The sequence below is a fragment of the Entelurus aequoreus genome, linkage group LG10, assembly GCF_033978785.1.
Source record: "Entelurus aequoreus isolate RoL-2023_Sb linkage group LG10, RoL_Eaeq_v1.1, whole genome shotgun sequence".
Classification (NCBI taxonomy): domain Eukaryota; kingdom Metazoa; phylum Chordata; class Actinopteri; order Syngnathiformes; family Syngnathidae; genus Entelurus; species Entelurus aequoreus.
The window spans coordinates 67,288,783-67,305,484 of NC_084740.1; the positions used below are offsets into that span (position 1 = coordinate 67,288,783).

The 16,702-nt window shown below is 40.8% G+C and overlaps 2 protein-coding genes across 4 annotated transcripts in view; both read right to left on the reverse strand.

The window, feature by feature from the left end:
• Window positions 1-65, reverse strand: part of prkag3b (protein kinase, AMP-activated, gamma 3b non-catalytic subunit) — a 42,471-nt gene extending 42,406 nt beyond the window's left edge. The window contains exon 1 of the mRNA XM_062059704.1: window positions 15-65. The gene's annotated coding sequence lies outside the window, so the exon portion shown is untranslated. The remainder of the gene's footprint in view (window positions 1-14) is intronic.
• A 2,151-nt stretch (window positions 66-2,216) lies between these two features.
• The window catches only part of ttll4 (tubulin tyrosine ligase-like family, member 4), a 40,450-nt gene continuing 25,964 nt past the window's right edge, over window positions 2,217-16,702 (reverse strand). For all 3 annotated transcript variants that reach the window (XM_062061510.1, XM_062061511.1, XM_062061512.1), the window contains 8 exons: window positions 12,135-12,233; window positions 11,933-12,067; window positions 11,738-11,866; window positions 11,567-11,663; window positions 11,217-11,427; window positions 6,622-6,689; window positions 6,469-6,539; window positions 2,217-6,394 (listed from right to left, as the gene is read on the reverse strand). In XM_062061510.1, coding sequence (XP_061917494.1) covers window positions 6,241-6,394; window positions 6,469-6,539; window positions 6,622-6,689; window positions 11,217-11,427; window positions 11,567-11,663; window positions 11,738-11,866; window positions 11,933-12,067; window positions 12,135-12,233 — 964 coding nt within the window. In that variant the 3' untranslated portion in view covers window positions 2,217-6,240. The remainder of the gene's footprint in view (window positions 6,395-6,468; window positions 6,540-6,621; window positions 6,690-11,216; window positions 11,428-11,566; window positions 11,664-11,737; window positions 11,867-11,932; window positions 12,068-12,134; window positions 12,234-16,702) is intronic.

Sequence of the window (16,702 nt, forward strand, 5' to 3'; positions counted from 1 at the left end):
TTAGGACCACTTACACCATATAATGGCTTCCAAAACAGAAGCTCACCGACACCTTCAGAAAGACGTTGGCAGGGATTGGACTGCAATGAAGGATTTCTTTCAGCAACTTTAAGTACAAACGGGACAAATATCCATCAAATATTTACAGTACAGCCCTCACATTTAAGATAGCATTTTTTATCACAGATACTCACTTGTAATACACATTTCCACCACTTGAGGCAGCAATGATAATATCAAACAGAAGAAGCCTGGAGAAAAAGGAGAGAAGTGCCTTAAGCGCAAAAATTATAACTCAAGTGGTGAAGATGTATTTTCATTTGCACTTCAATTTTGTTTATTGAAAGTTTAATAAGGAAACATGTATATGCTATTAATATTTATTAATACATTTGAATGTATTTATATTAGCACTGCGTAGTTTTATGTAATTTATTTTTTAGTTAACTCTTTGTATTTATTTTCGTAATCAGCCTTACCTAAGCCTTAAAAGTAATATTTGTGATTAACACATGCTTTCATGTCATTTGACAAGGTGTATTTTGTGAAACTGTAAGTAGGTTAGATATACAAAACCCAAAACCAGTGATGTTAGCACGTTGTGTAAATGGTAAATAAAAACAGAATACAATGATTTGCAAATCCTTTTCAACTTATATTCAATTGAATAGACTGCAAAGACAAGATGTTTAACGTTCGAACTGGTAAACTTTATTTTTTGCAAATATTAGCTCATTTGGAGTTTGATGCCTGCAACGTTTCAAAAAAGCTGGCACAAGTGGCAAAAAAGACGGAGAAAGTTGTGGAATGCTCATCAAACACTTATTTGGAACATCCCACAGATGAGCAGGCTAATTGGGAACAGGTGGGTGCCATGATTGCATGTAAAAGTAGATTCCAGTCATTCACAAACAAGGATGGGGCGAGGGTCACCACTTTGTGAACAAATGCGTGAGCAAATTGTCGAACAGTTTAAGAACATTTCTCAACGAGCTATTGCAAGGAATTTAGGGATTTTTACCATCTACGGTCTGTAGTATCATCAAAAGGTTCAGAGAATCTGGAGAAATCACTGCACGTAAGCAGCTAAGCCTGTGACCTTCGATCCCTCAGGCTGTACTGCATCAAAAAGCGACATCAGTGTGTAAAGGATATCACCACATGGGATCAGGAACACTTCAGAAAACCACTGCCAGTAACTACAGTTGTTCGCTACATCTGTAAGTGCAAGTTAAAACTCTACTATGCAAAGCCAAAGCCATTTATCAACAACACCCAGAAACGCTTTGCTAGGCCCAAGCTCATCTAAGATGGACTGATGCAAAGTTGAAAAGTGTTCTGTGGTCTGACGAGTCCACATTTCAAATTGTTTTTGGAAACAGTGGACGTCGTGTCCTCCGGACCAAAGAGGAAAAGAACCATCCGGACTGTTATAGGCGCAACGTTCAAAAGCCAGCATCTGTGGTATGGGGGTGTATTAGTGCCCAAGGCATGGTTAACTTACACATCTGTGAAGGCACCATTAATACTGAAACGTATATACAGGTTTTGGAGCAACATATGTTGCCATCCAAGCAAGGTCTTTTTCATGGTCGCCCCTGCTTATTTCAGCAAGACAATGCCAAGCCACATTCTGCACGTGTTGCAACAGCGTGGCTTCATAGTAAAAGAGTGCAGGTACTAGACTGGCCTGCCTGTAGTCCAGACCTGTCTCCCAATGAAAATGTGTGGCGCATTATGAAGTGTCAAATACCACAACGGAGACCCCGGACTGTTGAACAACTTAAGCTGTACATCAAGCAAGAATGGTTAAGAATTCCACCTGAAAACCTTCAAAAATTGGTCTCAGTTCCCAAACGTTTACGGAGTGTTGTTAAAAGGAAAGGCCATGTAACGCAGTGGTAAAAATGCCCCTGTGCCAACTTTTTTGCAATGTGTTGCTGCCGTTAAATTCTAAGTTAATGATTATTTGCAACAACAAAAAATTACGTATCTCAGTTCGAACATTAAATATCTTGTCTTTGCAGTCTATTCAATTGAATATAAGTTGAAAAGGATTTGCAAATCATTGTATTGTGTTTTTATTTACGATTTACACAACATGCCAAATTCACTGGTTTTGGGTTTTGAACATGATGCACCTTACCTTATAATGCACCTGTACATTACAACATGTGAGCAAGCAAGAGGTAAACAGTGTGTACAGTAAACAGAAGGCGAGTCACAGCTGCTTTATTGCATATTACTATTAATACATGGCCTGCCACTCAGATATGAATAGTTTACAACCACATCCTGTTGACCACTCTGCACGCCAGTCCCTCTTCTTGTGGAACATCACAATCATTCATTATAAGTCAACATTGAGGAGTTGGGAGAGTAACTTTTATTTCCAAAGTGTTATCCTGAGCAACATTTTCAAGCTCATTTACCTCATTAGTAAAAAATAAAATAAAATACAATGTGTTTACACTTCAGTTATGTTAGGAACAATTCACACTTGTTTTCATCCCCGAACATCAACATAATGTAACTCTTGAAATTGAGTGTTGACAACATTGTGAGTTTCGCAGGAAGCCAACTTTCAAACGGTTGATAAATAATCTGGATGGGTGCTTTATGATTCTTGAATCAAGTTTAAAAAGGAGAGGTAGATTTAATAGTTCTACTAATCCAATCAAGGCACATTGATGGACACGGCCATGCTACGTTAGCAGTACGCAAGTATGCAACACATGGTACTACGCTAAAAGGTCTCAGGCCACCATTAGATTCTTTATTTTTATTAATGCTACATATATCGCTAAGTAGACCTCTACCAAGGCTGAACTGTCACCTCATGAACATATAGATGTAGGATGACTCTTGGTAGACCTCAATCAAGGCTGAACGATCACCAAATGACCATATAGATCTAGGATGTCTATTGGTAGACCTTCATCAAGGCTGAACAGTCACCAAATGACCTTATAGAGCTAGGATGTATCTTGGCAGACCTCTGTCAAGACCGAACGGTCACCAAATGACTATACGGATGTAGGATGTCTATTGGTAGACCTCTATCAAGGCTGAACGGTCGCCAAATGACTATACGGATGTAGGATGTCTATTGGTAGACCTCTATCAAGGCTGAACGGTCGCCAAATGACCTTGTAGATGTAGGCTGACCCTTGGTAGACCTCTGTCAAGGCTGAACGGTCAGCAAATGACCTTACAGATCAAAGATGTCTATTGGTAGACATCTGTCAGGGGTGACCGGTCACCAATTAACCTTACAGTTCTAGGATATCTATTGGTAGACCTCTGTCAAGGCTGAATGGTCACCAAATTACATTATATAACTAGAATGTCTCTTGGTAGACCTCCTTCAAGGCTGAACCGTTATCAAATGACCATATAGTTTTAAGATGTCACTCGGTAAACCTCATCAAGGCTGAACAGTCACCAATGGACTATCTCCTGTATATCTAGGATGTTCATTGGTAGACCTTCGTCAAGGCTAAACTGTTACCAAATGACCATGTAGATCTAGAATATCACTTAGCAGACCTTTGCCGAGATTGAACTGTCACCAAATGACTATATAGATCTAGAATACTCATTGAAAGATCTCTGCCAAAGCTGTCACCAAATTACCATATACTGTAGCTCTACAATGTGTCTTGGTAGACCACCACCCAGGCTGAACTGTCACCAAACTACCATATAGATCTAGAGTGTAACTTGGTGGACCTCCGTCAAGGCTGAACTGTCAGTAAATGACCTACGGTAATAGCACTAGAATATCTCTTGGTAGATTTCCGTCAAGGCTGAACTGTCACCAAATGACCATATAGATCTAGAACGTCACTTGGCAGACCTTCACCAAGGGTGAACTGTCACCAAATGACCATATAGATCTAGAATGTCACTTGGCAGACCTTCACAAAGGCTGAACTGTCACCAAATGACCATATAGATCTAGAATGCCACTTGGCAGACCTTCACCAAGGCTGAACTGTCACCAAATGACCATATAGATCTAGAATGTCACTTGGCAGACCTTTGCCAAGGCTGAACTGTCACCAAATGACCATATAGATCTAGGAAGTCCCTTGGTAGACCTCTGCCAAGGCTGATCGGTCACGTTATGACCACATACTTAGATCTAGAATGTGTCTTGGTAGACCACCACCAAGGCTGAACTGTCACCAAATGACCATATAGATCTAGGAAGTCCCTTGGTAGACCTCTGCCAAGGCTGATCGGTCACGTTATGACCACATACTTAGATCTAGAATGTGTCTTGGTAGACCACCACCAAGGCTGAACTGTCACCAAACTACCATATAGAACTAGAGTGTCACTTGGTGGACCTCCGTCAAGGCTGAATTATCAACAAATGACCTAATAGCACTAGAATATCTCTTGGTAGATTTCCGTCAAGGCTGAACTGTCACCAAATGACCATATAGATCTAGAACGTCACTTGGCAGACCTTCACCAAGGCTGAACTGTCACCAAATGACCATATAGATCTAGAATGCCACTTGGCAGACCTTCACCAAGGCTGAACTGTCACCAAATGACCATATAGATCTAGAATGTCACTTGGCAGACCTTCACCAAGGCTGAACTGTCACCAAATGACCATATAGATCTAGAACGTCACTTGGCAGACCTTCACCAAGGCTGAACTGTCACCAAATGACCATATAGATCTAGAATGCCACTTGGCAGACCTTCACCAAGGCTGAACTGTCACCAAATGACCATATAGATCTAGAATGTCACTTGGCAGACCTTTGCCAAGGCTGAACTGTCACCAAATGACCATATAGATCTAGGAAGTCCCTTGGTAGACCACCGCCAAGGCTGATCGGTCACGCTATGACCACATACTTAGATCTAGAATGTATTTTGGTAGACCTCCGCCAAGGTTGAACTCTCACCTGATGGCCATAAAAGATCTAGGATGTAACTTGGTAGAACTCTGTCAAGGATTAATTAGCACTACATTGAAAACAATGAATAAAACATGGGCCATCATTTTTGTGTCCATCTGTTTGACAGATTGATTTCTGGTACACAGATTGTCTGTCCTTAGGATTCTAGATTAATGCCACCTCTTGAAAATGGGGTCTGTACTTTTTGCATAATCCTATGAAAATAAACTACTATTAAGTTTTACTAAAACTAGTGGTGGCCTAAGACTCCAAAAGTGAGCAGTAGAACACTTCAGTAGTGTCCACACACAACAAAATACCCAGGTTTTGTGTCACATGTACCCAAGCGTGGTAAGACTTGCCAAGTCTAAGGGTGCTCCTTATGAAGCTTTTCAGAGGACCAGAAACAGGTCAAAAGGTGCAGTGCTCGATCTGTAGCTGGTTCTGGTCAAGGACTATAAGAGCAGCATCCAGAAACAAGAATGCCTTTTGAACATCCTGGGTTCTGAACAAGTCCATGAGGTTGTCCATTGGAAACCTTTAGCAGCTTTCAACAAACTTCCTAAGAACTCCTGACGACAGAATTGAACAGCGTTTCCAGAGGTCGTAGTTTAAGAGGCTGAAAGCAACTTGATTATTAAGTTCAGGTCTGTTGCTAGCCTTCTTGAACATGGTCAGGAAATCACTTCAAATGTAAACAATTTCTCTTATTTAAACACAGAAAAGGTTAGAATCATGACTTGCAGTCGATCCATTCCACCGTAGATTTGATTTGATATGGTTGCACTAAGCACGGTGACACGTTCTTTGCATCACAGTGTGTCAGATACTAAGAAATCTACACTGTCGACAGCTGGGCGTGGCCTCAACATACCTTGGACACAGTAAGTCCTGTCTCTGAGGTTTTACAATAGTTTTAAGGCCTTTCAAGCACATGTGTTTGAAAACTCCAGAAAGCCATGTTGTGGCAGTGTTGATGTTCTACAGAAGGGGGCTCTGTGTTTTGTGGAAGCAGCATAGCAAATCTGCATCACTGCCACCAAAAAGTATTTCTCGTACACATGAAACCATTACAGTAACACAATGCAGTAGTTTTCAGTGTATAACTGACTCACATTTTGGCTCGTTCAATGAATTAGTTTTCCCCATAAGAATCCAAATTTCTATGTTTTGTAAAGGATTATGAAATATTTAGCTGCCATCGATCTGTAGCTCCAGAGGACCAGTTCCAATTGTGAGATCTTGCTTGCTCCTTCGGGTAGGGAATGGGCTAAAACCCTTAGCTTGGTGTGTGTATGTGGTGGGTACAGCGGCCTCACAGGCTGGGCTGAGGACTGGCGCAGGCACTGCTGCTGCCACTAGACCCGGGACTTGACTGTGAGGCGGGCGGGCTGGGAACAGAGGCGTCCTCGTCCGAACCGTTGTCCGTGTCGGCTTGATCCGTCTGGTGCTGATGGATGACCACCACCCTGGAAGGACGACAAGACGTTACATTTCCATTGCAGCGTTTGCATCTGATGATAAATGAGCTCTAAATTCACACCTGGGTCTGGGTGGGTTGACGGGTTCTTCTCTGTGGTGGTCAAACTTGGACATGTTGCTACACTTGGACCACTAGTTGGACATATTCACGATCAGGTTAAATAATTCAGACTAAAAGCAATAAAGATGCTTGTGTTGTTTTTGTTTTTTTTACCAAATGAGCAGGATCACTGGTACCCAGATGAACTCTTTTCTGGCACAAAGTCCTGAGCAGATTGACACCTGCACATAAAACAACTTCTTTACCTCTGCATGTGCTGCTTTTGACATCTATAACTTCTGTTTTATGACTGCAGACGACCAGGAAAGCCGCTTGGTCACTTTAGGGCAACCATAACCTTGAACTGCAGTACAGGCCAAAAGTTTGGACACACATTCTCATTCAATGGGCTTTCTTTATTTTCATGACTATTTACATTGTAGCAGCACGGTGGCACAAAGGTCCTGGGTTCGATCCTGGGCTCGGGATCTTTCTGTGTGGAGTTTTCATGTTCTCCCCGTGACTGCGAGGGTTCCCTCCGGGTACTCCGGCTTTCTCCCACTTCCAAAGACATGCACCTGGGGATAGGTTGATTGGCAACACTAAATTGGCCGTAGTGTGTGAATGTGAGTGTGAATGTTGTCTATCTCTGTTGGCCCTGCGATGAGGTGGCGACTTGTCCAGGGCGTACCCCGCCTTCCACCCGAATGCAGCTGAGATAGGCTCCAGCACCCGGGGGTGGATGGATGGATGGATTTACATTATAGATTGTCACTGAAGGCATCAAAACTATGAATGAACACGTGAAGTTATGTACTTAAAGGTGAAATAACTGAAAACATGTTTTATATTCTAGTTTCTTCAAAATAGCCACCCTTTTCTCTGAACTGCTTTGCACACTCTTGGCATTTTCTCGATGAGCTTCAAGAGGTAAGTCACCTGAAATGGTTTTCACTTCACAGGTGTGCTTGAAGCTCATCGAGAGATTGCCAAGAGCACCCTGGACAAGTCGCCACCTCATCACAGGACCAACACAGACAGACAACATTCACACTCACATTCACACACTATGGACAATTTAGTGTTGCCAATCAACCTATACCCAGGTGCATGTCTTTGGAGGTGGGAGGAAGCCGAAGTACCTGGAGGGAACCCACGCAGTCACTCAAATAATAATACATTCAAAGTGATCAGCACCATTAACTCAAGAGCACAATATATAAAACACTTTAACCTACAAAACAAAAACACAAATCAAGTCAATTGGCCTGCCCCACTATTTGGGAAGAACTGCTTTAAACTGAAGTGGAGTGGTAACTATTTTTGGGAACGCCTAGTGGTCACAATAGTACATTAAGTTAAGCTCAAGACCCATTAAGTTGAATGATGCGGACACGTTTGTTATTGGATACTTTCTAATACATTTCTGCCTTGGAGACTTTGTATGTGTAAGTAATATGTAACTATAATTATTTGATACTTGCTTATATTGACAAATGTGCTACAGGTATTTTAGGCCGCAATACTGTTTGTATGACTAACTTGTGTGCTAAGCTGTTGCGTAGCTGCTATCTGCTAGTAACCTATACCCTACCATGTTTACGTTTTGTAAATGACTTGACTAAGATAGAAAAAGAGACCAACCTTGTGTGCTTAATGGAGGACATTTAGATGTCAACTGGCTGTCCAGCTTTGCACAAATAAAAGCACTGCAGGACTGCTTGTATCAGAACTTATATCAAAGATTTTAGATGCAAATATCAGATGCATCTGATATTTGTTTAAGATGCTGAAATATGACCAATATTTCCTACTGATTAAACTTGTTTTATTTTATTTTTATTGTGTTATTGTCACAATTGCCATCAGTGTGTGAATGTGTGTGTGAATGGGTGAATGTGGAAATACTGTCAAAGCGCTTTGGGCTCCTTAAAAAGGGGTAGAAAAGCGCTATACAAGTACAACCATTTACATTTTTACATTTACATTTACATTTTATTTTCTATTTTATTTATTGCTATTATTACGACTTGTGTTTTTAGTAACGTAATAATATATTATTATTCCACATCTGCGAGAGGAGCCAGATGAGGTGGTTCGGGCATCTGGTCAGGATGCCACCCGAACGCCTCCCTAGGGAGGTGTTTAGGGCACGTCCGACCGGTAAGAGGCCACGGGGAAGACCCAGGACACGTTGGGAAGACTATGTCTCCCGGTTGGCCTGGGAACGCCTCGGGATCCCCCGGGAAGAGCTGGACGAAGTGGCTGGGGAGAGGGAAGTCTGGGCTTCCCTGCTTAGGCTGCTGCCCCCGCGACCCGACCTCAGATAAGCGGAGGAAGATGGATGGATGGATGGATCTGCGGTCCACTCCAAGGTTTCTCATTGTATCCCATTGGGTTGAGTTTTTTCTTGCCCTAATGTGGGATCTGAGCCGAGGATGTCGTTGTGGTTTGTGCAGCCCTTTGAGACACTTGTGATTAAGGGCTATATAAATACACTTTGATTGATTTTTACATATATTTTATAATAAGTTTCATACTATTTTTTAGATGGCTTTAATTTTAGTTATTCTCCAGTGTGGACACCTCAGAGGTGGCTTTTTTCCTCAATCTTCAGTGCCATGCCATGTTTTGTTTTGGTATTGTCAATAGCGCTGTGTGCGCGCGTTTGTATGAACAGTGCATCCGGAAAGTATTCACAGCTCTTCACTTTTTCCACATTTTGCTATTATTCCTTATTCTAAAATGGAATACATCTATTCTTGTCCTCAAAATTTTACAGACAATACCCCACATTGACAAGGTGATAATTTTTTTTTTTTAATTTGCACATTTATTTAAAAAATTGACATGTACATAAGTGTTCACAGCCTTTGATGCACCTTTGGCAGCAATACAATGCCACAAGCTTGGCACACCTATCTTTGGGCACTTTCTTTCCTCTATGCAGCACCTCTCAAGCTCCATCAGGTTGGATGGGAAGTGTTTTCATCCAGGATGTCTCCGTACATTGCTGCATTCATCTTACTCTAGTCAGGGAGGTGACCAAGAACCTGATTGTCACTCTGTCAAGAGCTACAGCATTCCTCTGTGGAGAGAGAATAACCTTCTAGAAGGACAACCATCTCTGCAGCAATCCACCAGTATGGTAGAGTGTCCATTTCTTACTAAAAACGTTGCCAAAATGCACCTGAAAGACTGTGAGAAACAAAATGCTCTGGTCTGATGAGACAAAGATTGAAATCTTCGGTGTGAATGCCAGGCGTCATGTATGGAGGAAACCAGGCACCGCTCATCACCAGGCCAATACCATCCCTACAGGGAAGCATGGTGATGGCAGAATCATGCTGTGGGGGTGGTTTTCAGCGGCAAGAACTGGGAGACTAGTCGGGGTAGAGGGAAAGATGAATGCAGCAATGTACAGAGACATCCTAGAGGACACCCATCCAACCTGAGAGGTGCTGCAAAGAGGAATGGGCGAAAAGGACTGGGCGAAACTGCCCAAAGATAGGTGTGCCAAGCTTGTGGCATTGTATTCAAAAAGTCTTGAGGCTGTAGTTGCTGCCAAAGGTGAATCGACAAAGTATTGAATAAAGGCTGTGAATACATTAGATTTGTGATTTTTAATAAATCTGCAAATTTAAAAAAAAAACTTTTTACATTGTCATTATGGGGTATTGTGTGTTGAATTTTGAAGAAAAAAATGAATGTATTCCATTTTGGAATAAGGCTGTAATATAACAAAATGTGAAAAAGTGAAGTGCTGTGAATATGTTCCAGATGCACTGTTTGTGTTTCCTTCTCTTCTTTCTTTTTTTGTGTGAAGCACTTTGTGTTGCTACTTGTCCGTGAATGAAAAGTGCTATATAAATAAAGTTTTATTTGATTTGGATATCTGATATTTATCAAGACAAGACAAGTTATTTACAGCCTTTAAACCAGGGGTGCCCATTATGTCGATGGCGAGCTACCGGTCGATCGTGGAGGGTGTGTCAGTCCATTGCCAGCCAAATATTAAAAAAATAGTCATAAAAATTAACGATCATCAATTTTCACCAAGACGTCACTTTCGTCACTTGATTGACATTCACGGCACCCGAGGGTCTTGTGAGATGATGCTGGCTGCTGTCAGATCATTATTAAGAAAAAATTACCGACAGGAAGGCGAGAAACACTTTTTATTTCAACAGACTCTCACGCCATACCTGCCGCCAAAAATCTAAAGACAGACTGCACAGTTCCTGTCTTCACCATAAAAGCCCTGCTTCAGCCTCAGTCTCAGAAAACTGCCATGCACAAGCTAGCAAGCCGCCAATGTATTTCTTGTAAAGTGTATAAAAAGGAGTATGGAAACTGGACAAATAAGATGCCAAAAAACAACCACTTTCATGTGGTATTGAACAGAAAGGAGGACTTTTTTTCTCCTCCACTTGAAAATGTGGACGATATCAGCACTACTGTCTGATTCCAATCAATGCAAGTCATCAGAATCAGGTAATACACCAACTTATATTCTTGTCTTCATGAAAGAAAGGAATCTATATGTGTTAAACATGCTTGTGTTGTCATTAAACAGCTTTAACTTGTTAACAAAAACATCTCTTTCATAAATAAATAAATATAAATTATATATATTAGTGAGGTAGATCCCCTTGACTTCGTCAATTGAAAAGTAGCTCGCCTGCAGAAAAAGTGTGGGCACCCCTGCTTTAGACTATTAGTTAACATGACTGGAATGAATATCAAGTGAAACGCATAAAATGACAAACCTTTACTCCTGTTCTTCCAGTACTTCCGCTCCCACTGGTCCAGCACCATGTTGAGGTAGCGCGGACACTCGAAGAAGCGCAGGTAGCGAGACGCCGAGGGCGAGGGGAAAATGCGCTCAAACTCCCCGCAGCGGCTCAACTCATCTTCGGACTCTGCGAGCACGCGTACGTCGGAGGGGGTCATGACGTCCAACACCGTCGCCAGGAAGGCCTGAAGTATTACCAATAGTGAGCATAACCGAGTAGTTGCATAATATATTGTTAGTGTAGTCGCTACGCCAAGTGGTGATGTTGGTGAATTACAATTAATAGCAATCCCTCAACCTTTCAGTCATTGAGTGTTTGTGTACCTGGTCAGCAAAGCGCTTTTTGAGGTAAAAAGCTCGTTTGACCTTCTCATCAACCGAGACCTCCGGATGGGTGGTCTCTCTGCTACCACCACACAGACTACACGTGCAGTAACACACAATCAGCAACATGCATGTTCATTTCCCCAAGTGAACCACACACCCTCCTCCTACCTGCTGTTGATGCTGGACGTGCTGCCACTGGAGACGTCTTGTTGAGGAACTCGAAAACCCGCCAGGTTCAGGAGGTCTCGGACCATTTGGCCCTTTACGGCGACATCCAGCGCTGTGTTGGAATGGAGGCTAAAACAAAAAAAATTAACCGACCGGGAGGGGTATTTACATGACAACATGCACGCGGCGTCTCACCTGGGTGAAATGTTGACCTCCAGGATCCAGGGTTTGAGGTTCTCGTCCAGCATAACATCGAAGCCGAACAGCTCGTGGCAGCTGTAAGGTGCCCGCACGTGCATCTTGAGCAGGGAGTTCACGTACGGTTCTGACCTGACGACACACATGAGACGGTAAACTACGGCACCGAAAGCATCTCCCGAAAGCACAACTCTCTTACGCAATGATGGTTTTGATGACGATGTCTTTAATCTTCTCCCAAATTAAGGTGGTGTTGACTCCCCTGGAGCCGAGATACTGCCACAAAGCCTTCAAAGTCCTAAAACATGCATGCAGTAAGTCCACACATACACCAATCAGAACAGGGTTTCTCCAGGTATCAGCAAATCTAATTTAATGCTTTTTCATGCAACTTAAAACAAATGTTATGCTCATGTCCTACTGCAGATCGTTATATATGGTCAAAAGCTTAGTGGTGTCCAAACTACGGCTCGCCAGTGTCTTCAATTTGGCCCGCGAGACATCATCGTAGGGTGCTTTCAAATTATTGTTAAACACCAGACAGTCTCTGAATGCTACATATTTGCAGCCGTCTTGTGGACAATGTGAGTAAATACGATCAATGACCCTTGAAAGTTCTTTGAGATACCAGCACAGCATTCACTTTTATGACACAACCCAAACAAGCTTCCCTAGTCATGGTGAAAAAATAAAGCAACTAACAAAGGTCAACACACATGGTCACACATAACAACTTGCTCACTGAACATTGTGGATGTTATGATTTTTTTTTAATAATAAAAAAAAAATTCTAAATTACACTAATTTAAATCTATTACAAAGCATGATGGAACACATGTAAAACACTCCCTCCACATGTATCCATATTGGTGCATTTTAGCTGCTTGATATTTCTGATTGATTACAAAACTTTAAGGTTTTTAAACATTCACATACTTTTAATCTCCAAATATATTAATTATATATCCATCATATTAATATAATATGTACACAAGCACACACGTGAATACTTAAAACGTTTGGTCATGCAAGTAACCCTTTCAAACGCAATAAACATTTATCGTTACTGTTCTATTTTTTTACCATGATAAATGGAAGGTCAAACCCTTAACCATCCAAAATGGGTAAAACAAACATAAAAATAAGAGACTCTCTGTTAGCTAAAAATTGTGCAGTTTCTTTCCCTCAGTTGGAAAAACTGTGTCTGGTGGTTTGTTTTGTTGTCTTTTTTGTCACGGCAAACTTGCTCGTTCGTCCGTGCTGACGGGCTTGTGTAGCTCACTCAGTTTAAAGACTAAATATTCCCACACACGGACGTTTAGCTTCATCTTTTTTTCCTCCTAACTTTCGTTACTTAGCAGTGCTTTTCACTAGCGAGGGGATGTCCGTGTATTCTGTGTGTGATAGCTAGCGGTCCCTTCTGCTTGTACCAAAACAAAGATTGTGGATGACTGACAAGAGGCTTCACTCTGCTCATTTAATTGTACTGGCAAATAAACATGAGAGCGATGCAGAGAGTGAGACCTCTTGCATCTATTTTGCAAAAATAAACTGAAATCATACCTATTAACCACCTATCTCTAATGCCTCATGTGAATGGCTAGTGCTCCTTTAGAGGATTAGCATTGTCACATGTGGCTTCAGGGTAGACTACTGTTGGGTTGTGCTTGGTTGAATGTATGTATGTACGTGTATGCTTGCTTTTGTGCTCCTATTTTGTGTTTGTCATATCGTGTTTGTGTGCTTGCCACCATGTCTCAGCATTCCATGCATATACTGACCCCTGTACCCCCTGCCAAAAGCTTCTTCTAGCTTATCTGGGGGACCCTTTCACTTACCACTATCTTTAAATGGATATTCACTACTGTTGTAATTTGTAATATGGTATTGTGAATAAACTTGATTGATTGATTGAGTGATTGATTGAAGCCAGAGACAAAAAAAAGAGACACACAGACGTAGCAATTTATCAAGTTCATTTTCGTTTATCGTTCCAGTAATTCACTAATTGGCTCGGCCAAAGGCCTATAATTGTATGAATTCTTTCAATGCCTCTAGACCAGGGGTGGGCAATTAATTTTCACCGGGGGCCGCATAAGCAACCCGAGCACTGCTGGAGGGCCACACGACAATATTTCAATTAAATTTTGCTCAATATTATTTTTGATATACCGTAAGATAAATAATAATGATGATAATAATAATAATAATTTAATTTAACCTAACTTAACTTTATACAAAAGCAGATTGCTTTTGATGGTCACTTTATCCTGCATTATCCAACATTTTTCCCCATCAGATTTGGACAACCACCTGTTGTTAAAAATAGTTTTTAATCATATTTATTTTATATTATTTTTTATATTGGTTTTATATGTAATTGTTTTTTCTTTTTATTCAGTCATTGGTGGAGCTAAGGATAATATTTGAATATTGTTTTTAATATTGTTGTGCAGCACTTTGGAAACATTTTGTTGTTTAAATGTGCTATATAAATAAAGTGGATTGGATTGTCACACCTGCCAGCTTGTCCCAACACCCATTTACCTCTGTGAACAAGTCATTACCTGTGGTTGTCTCTTTAATTGACTGCATCAGAGCTCTCATCCAAAGTTAGCGAAAAACAGTCCATGTCTCCGGGCATTATCAGCGCAACAAAGTCCAATAAGCACTCCTTAATAAACTCTCCGTCAGAAAACGCCTTACTTTTTCTGGCGCTTTTGTGAGAAATTACGAAACTTGTCCTGACGGCTGCATCTCTGGGGGTGTGAAATATGGCACAAAGTCCTTGTTGGGTTTGCAGTTTTACCATCAACGCATCAGCCTCCCTTGCGCGCGCTTCATCAGACACATTCCGGTATTTTCCCTCGTGTTTCCTCGTGTAGTGGCGATTAAAATGATATTTAAACACAGCAACCTGTGTACCACACATTAAGCACACGGCTTTACCATTAATTTATGTAAAGAAATACTTAGCAGTCCATGTCTTGTTGGAAACACGCCATTCCTCATCAACTTTTCTTTTTTTAGCGTCTCATCACTTGTCTCTATGCACCTTCACTCACAGGTTCCCCCCGGACATACGGCATAAATAACACATTTCAAAATAAAAGCAGCACAGTTGTATTGCGCGCACGACATAGATGTTTTTTAAACTTTATTTTGTAATTTGTAATTGCGCCGTTCAATTCACTCACAATCGCACACGCGCATACGTCCACACGGAAGTAATACAAATAACACTTTTCAAAACAAAAGCAGCACCGTTGTATTGCACACTCGACATAGATACTTTTTGAAATGTATTTTGTAATTTATGATTGGCCTCACGCGGGCCGGACAGGGATGCGCAAAGAGCCGGATGCGGCCCGCGGGCCGTACAATGCCCAGGTCTGCTCTAGACATTGTATTTAATGCTTTTAATGCCATTTAAGGCCTTAATTTGTGCAAAATCCATTTAATGACTTCAATGCTTTTTAATGACCCGCGGAACCCCGAAGAAAGTAATTTCCAGAAAAGGCAAAAACAACAAGACAATCACAGTCTATCTGCTAGGGCTGGACAATTATTTTTGATTAATATTGTAATCACAATTAATTACAAGATTATCCGTTAATTTTAAGACATGAGTATTTATTGTAACGCCAAAACTTAACTATAAATATAGTTTTAAAAAAAAACCTGGATATAAATTAGTAAAAAATAAAAAAGTAATATAATAATAATAGCAATTAATTTAAATAACAGCAATATAAAAATAATACAATTCAGCTTTAACTTTTTTTAATTCAGTTATTTACTTTTTACACTTATTTTACCACCATAGTGTGAGCTTTTTGTGTAAAATACAATTGAAAACAACGTTCAAAAATCCTCACATTTATTGTTGCAATACATCTTTGGAAGATTTTGACCAGTATTTTAGGTCAAATCATTTTGTAAATGTATCAATAAGTGCTTTAAGTACATTAATGGTTGTGTAAGGTGCTTTATTGAAACCTTTATTTTGTTATCGCAGTCAGACCTTATGTTATTGTGAAGGGGCCGGGGGAAGTGTGCAATTGTTCTCAGCTTGACAAGTAATGAGGCGACTTACTTGAGGCTGTTAAAAAGACGTTGCGACCACTGTACATAAATCTTACACCGATGATGTCATTCACAACAACACAAGCAGATGGGCGTATGGATTCTTCTCGTTAGCTTTAGCTCCGTAGTTTAGTCGCCGTTTCAAGTGGCCGTCTCGACATTGACTGTTTAGATTAGGACGGGGCGGTTAAATGTGTCGGGGACAAATGAGCTCCAGTGGAAACATCATTTTCCCAAACAAATGTTCCTTCTCCGCACAATGACAACATTTCACTCTCATTAATGTCAATTTCGCTGATATTATGTCGCGTTTATCAGCGGATTCCGTTTTATTGGCCAACTATGTGACTCCGTCAGCTGTTATGAACGCGGAAAAATTATGACTTACTTTTTTTCGCCGAGTTTAGTGATTATTGATTAGGCATACATGCGATGTGTCAAATAAAAAATAGCAACTATAATGAGATCCCAAACTTCTCGCAGACATGCTCTTTTTTTACTCATTCGCTCTTCATCTGTTTCATCGTCACAAGCTCCGAAACTGTTTTTATTATACAAAACCCAAAACCAGTGAATACACTGCAAAGACAAGATATCTAATGTTAGAACTGAGAAACTTTTTTTTTTTGCAAATAATCATTGTGTTGTTGATAAATGGCTTTGGCTTTGCATAGTAGAGTT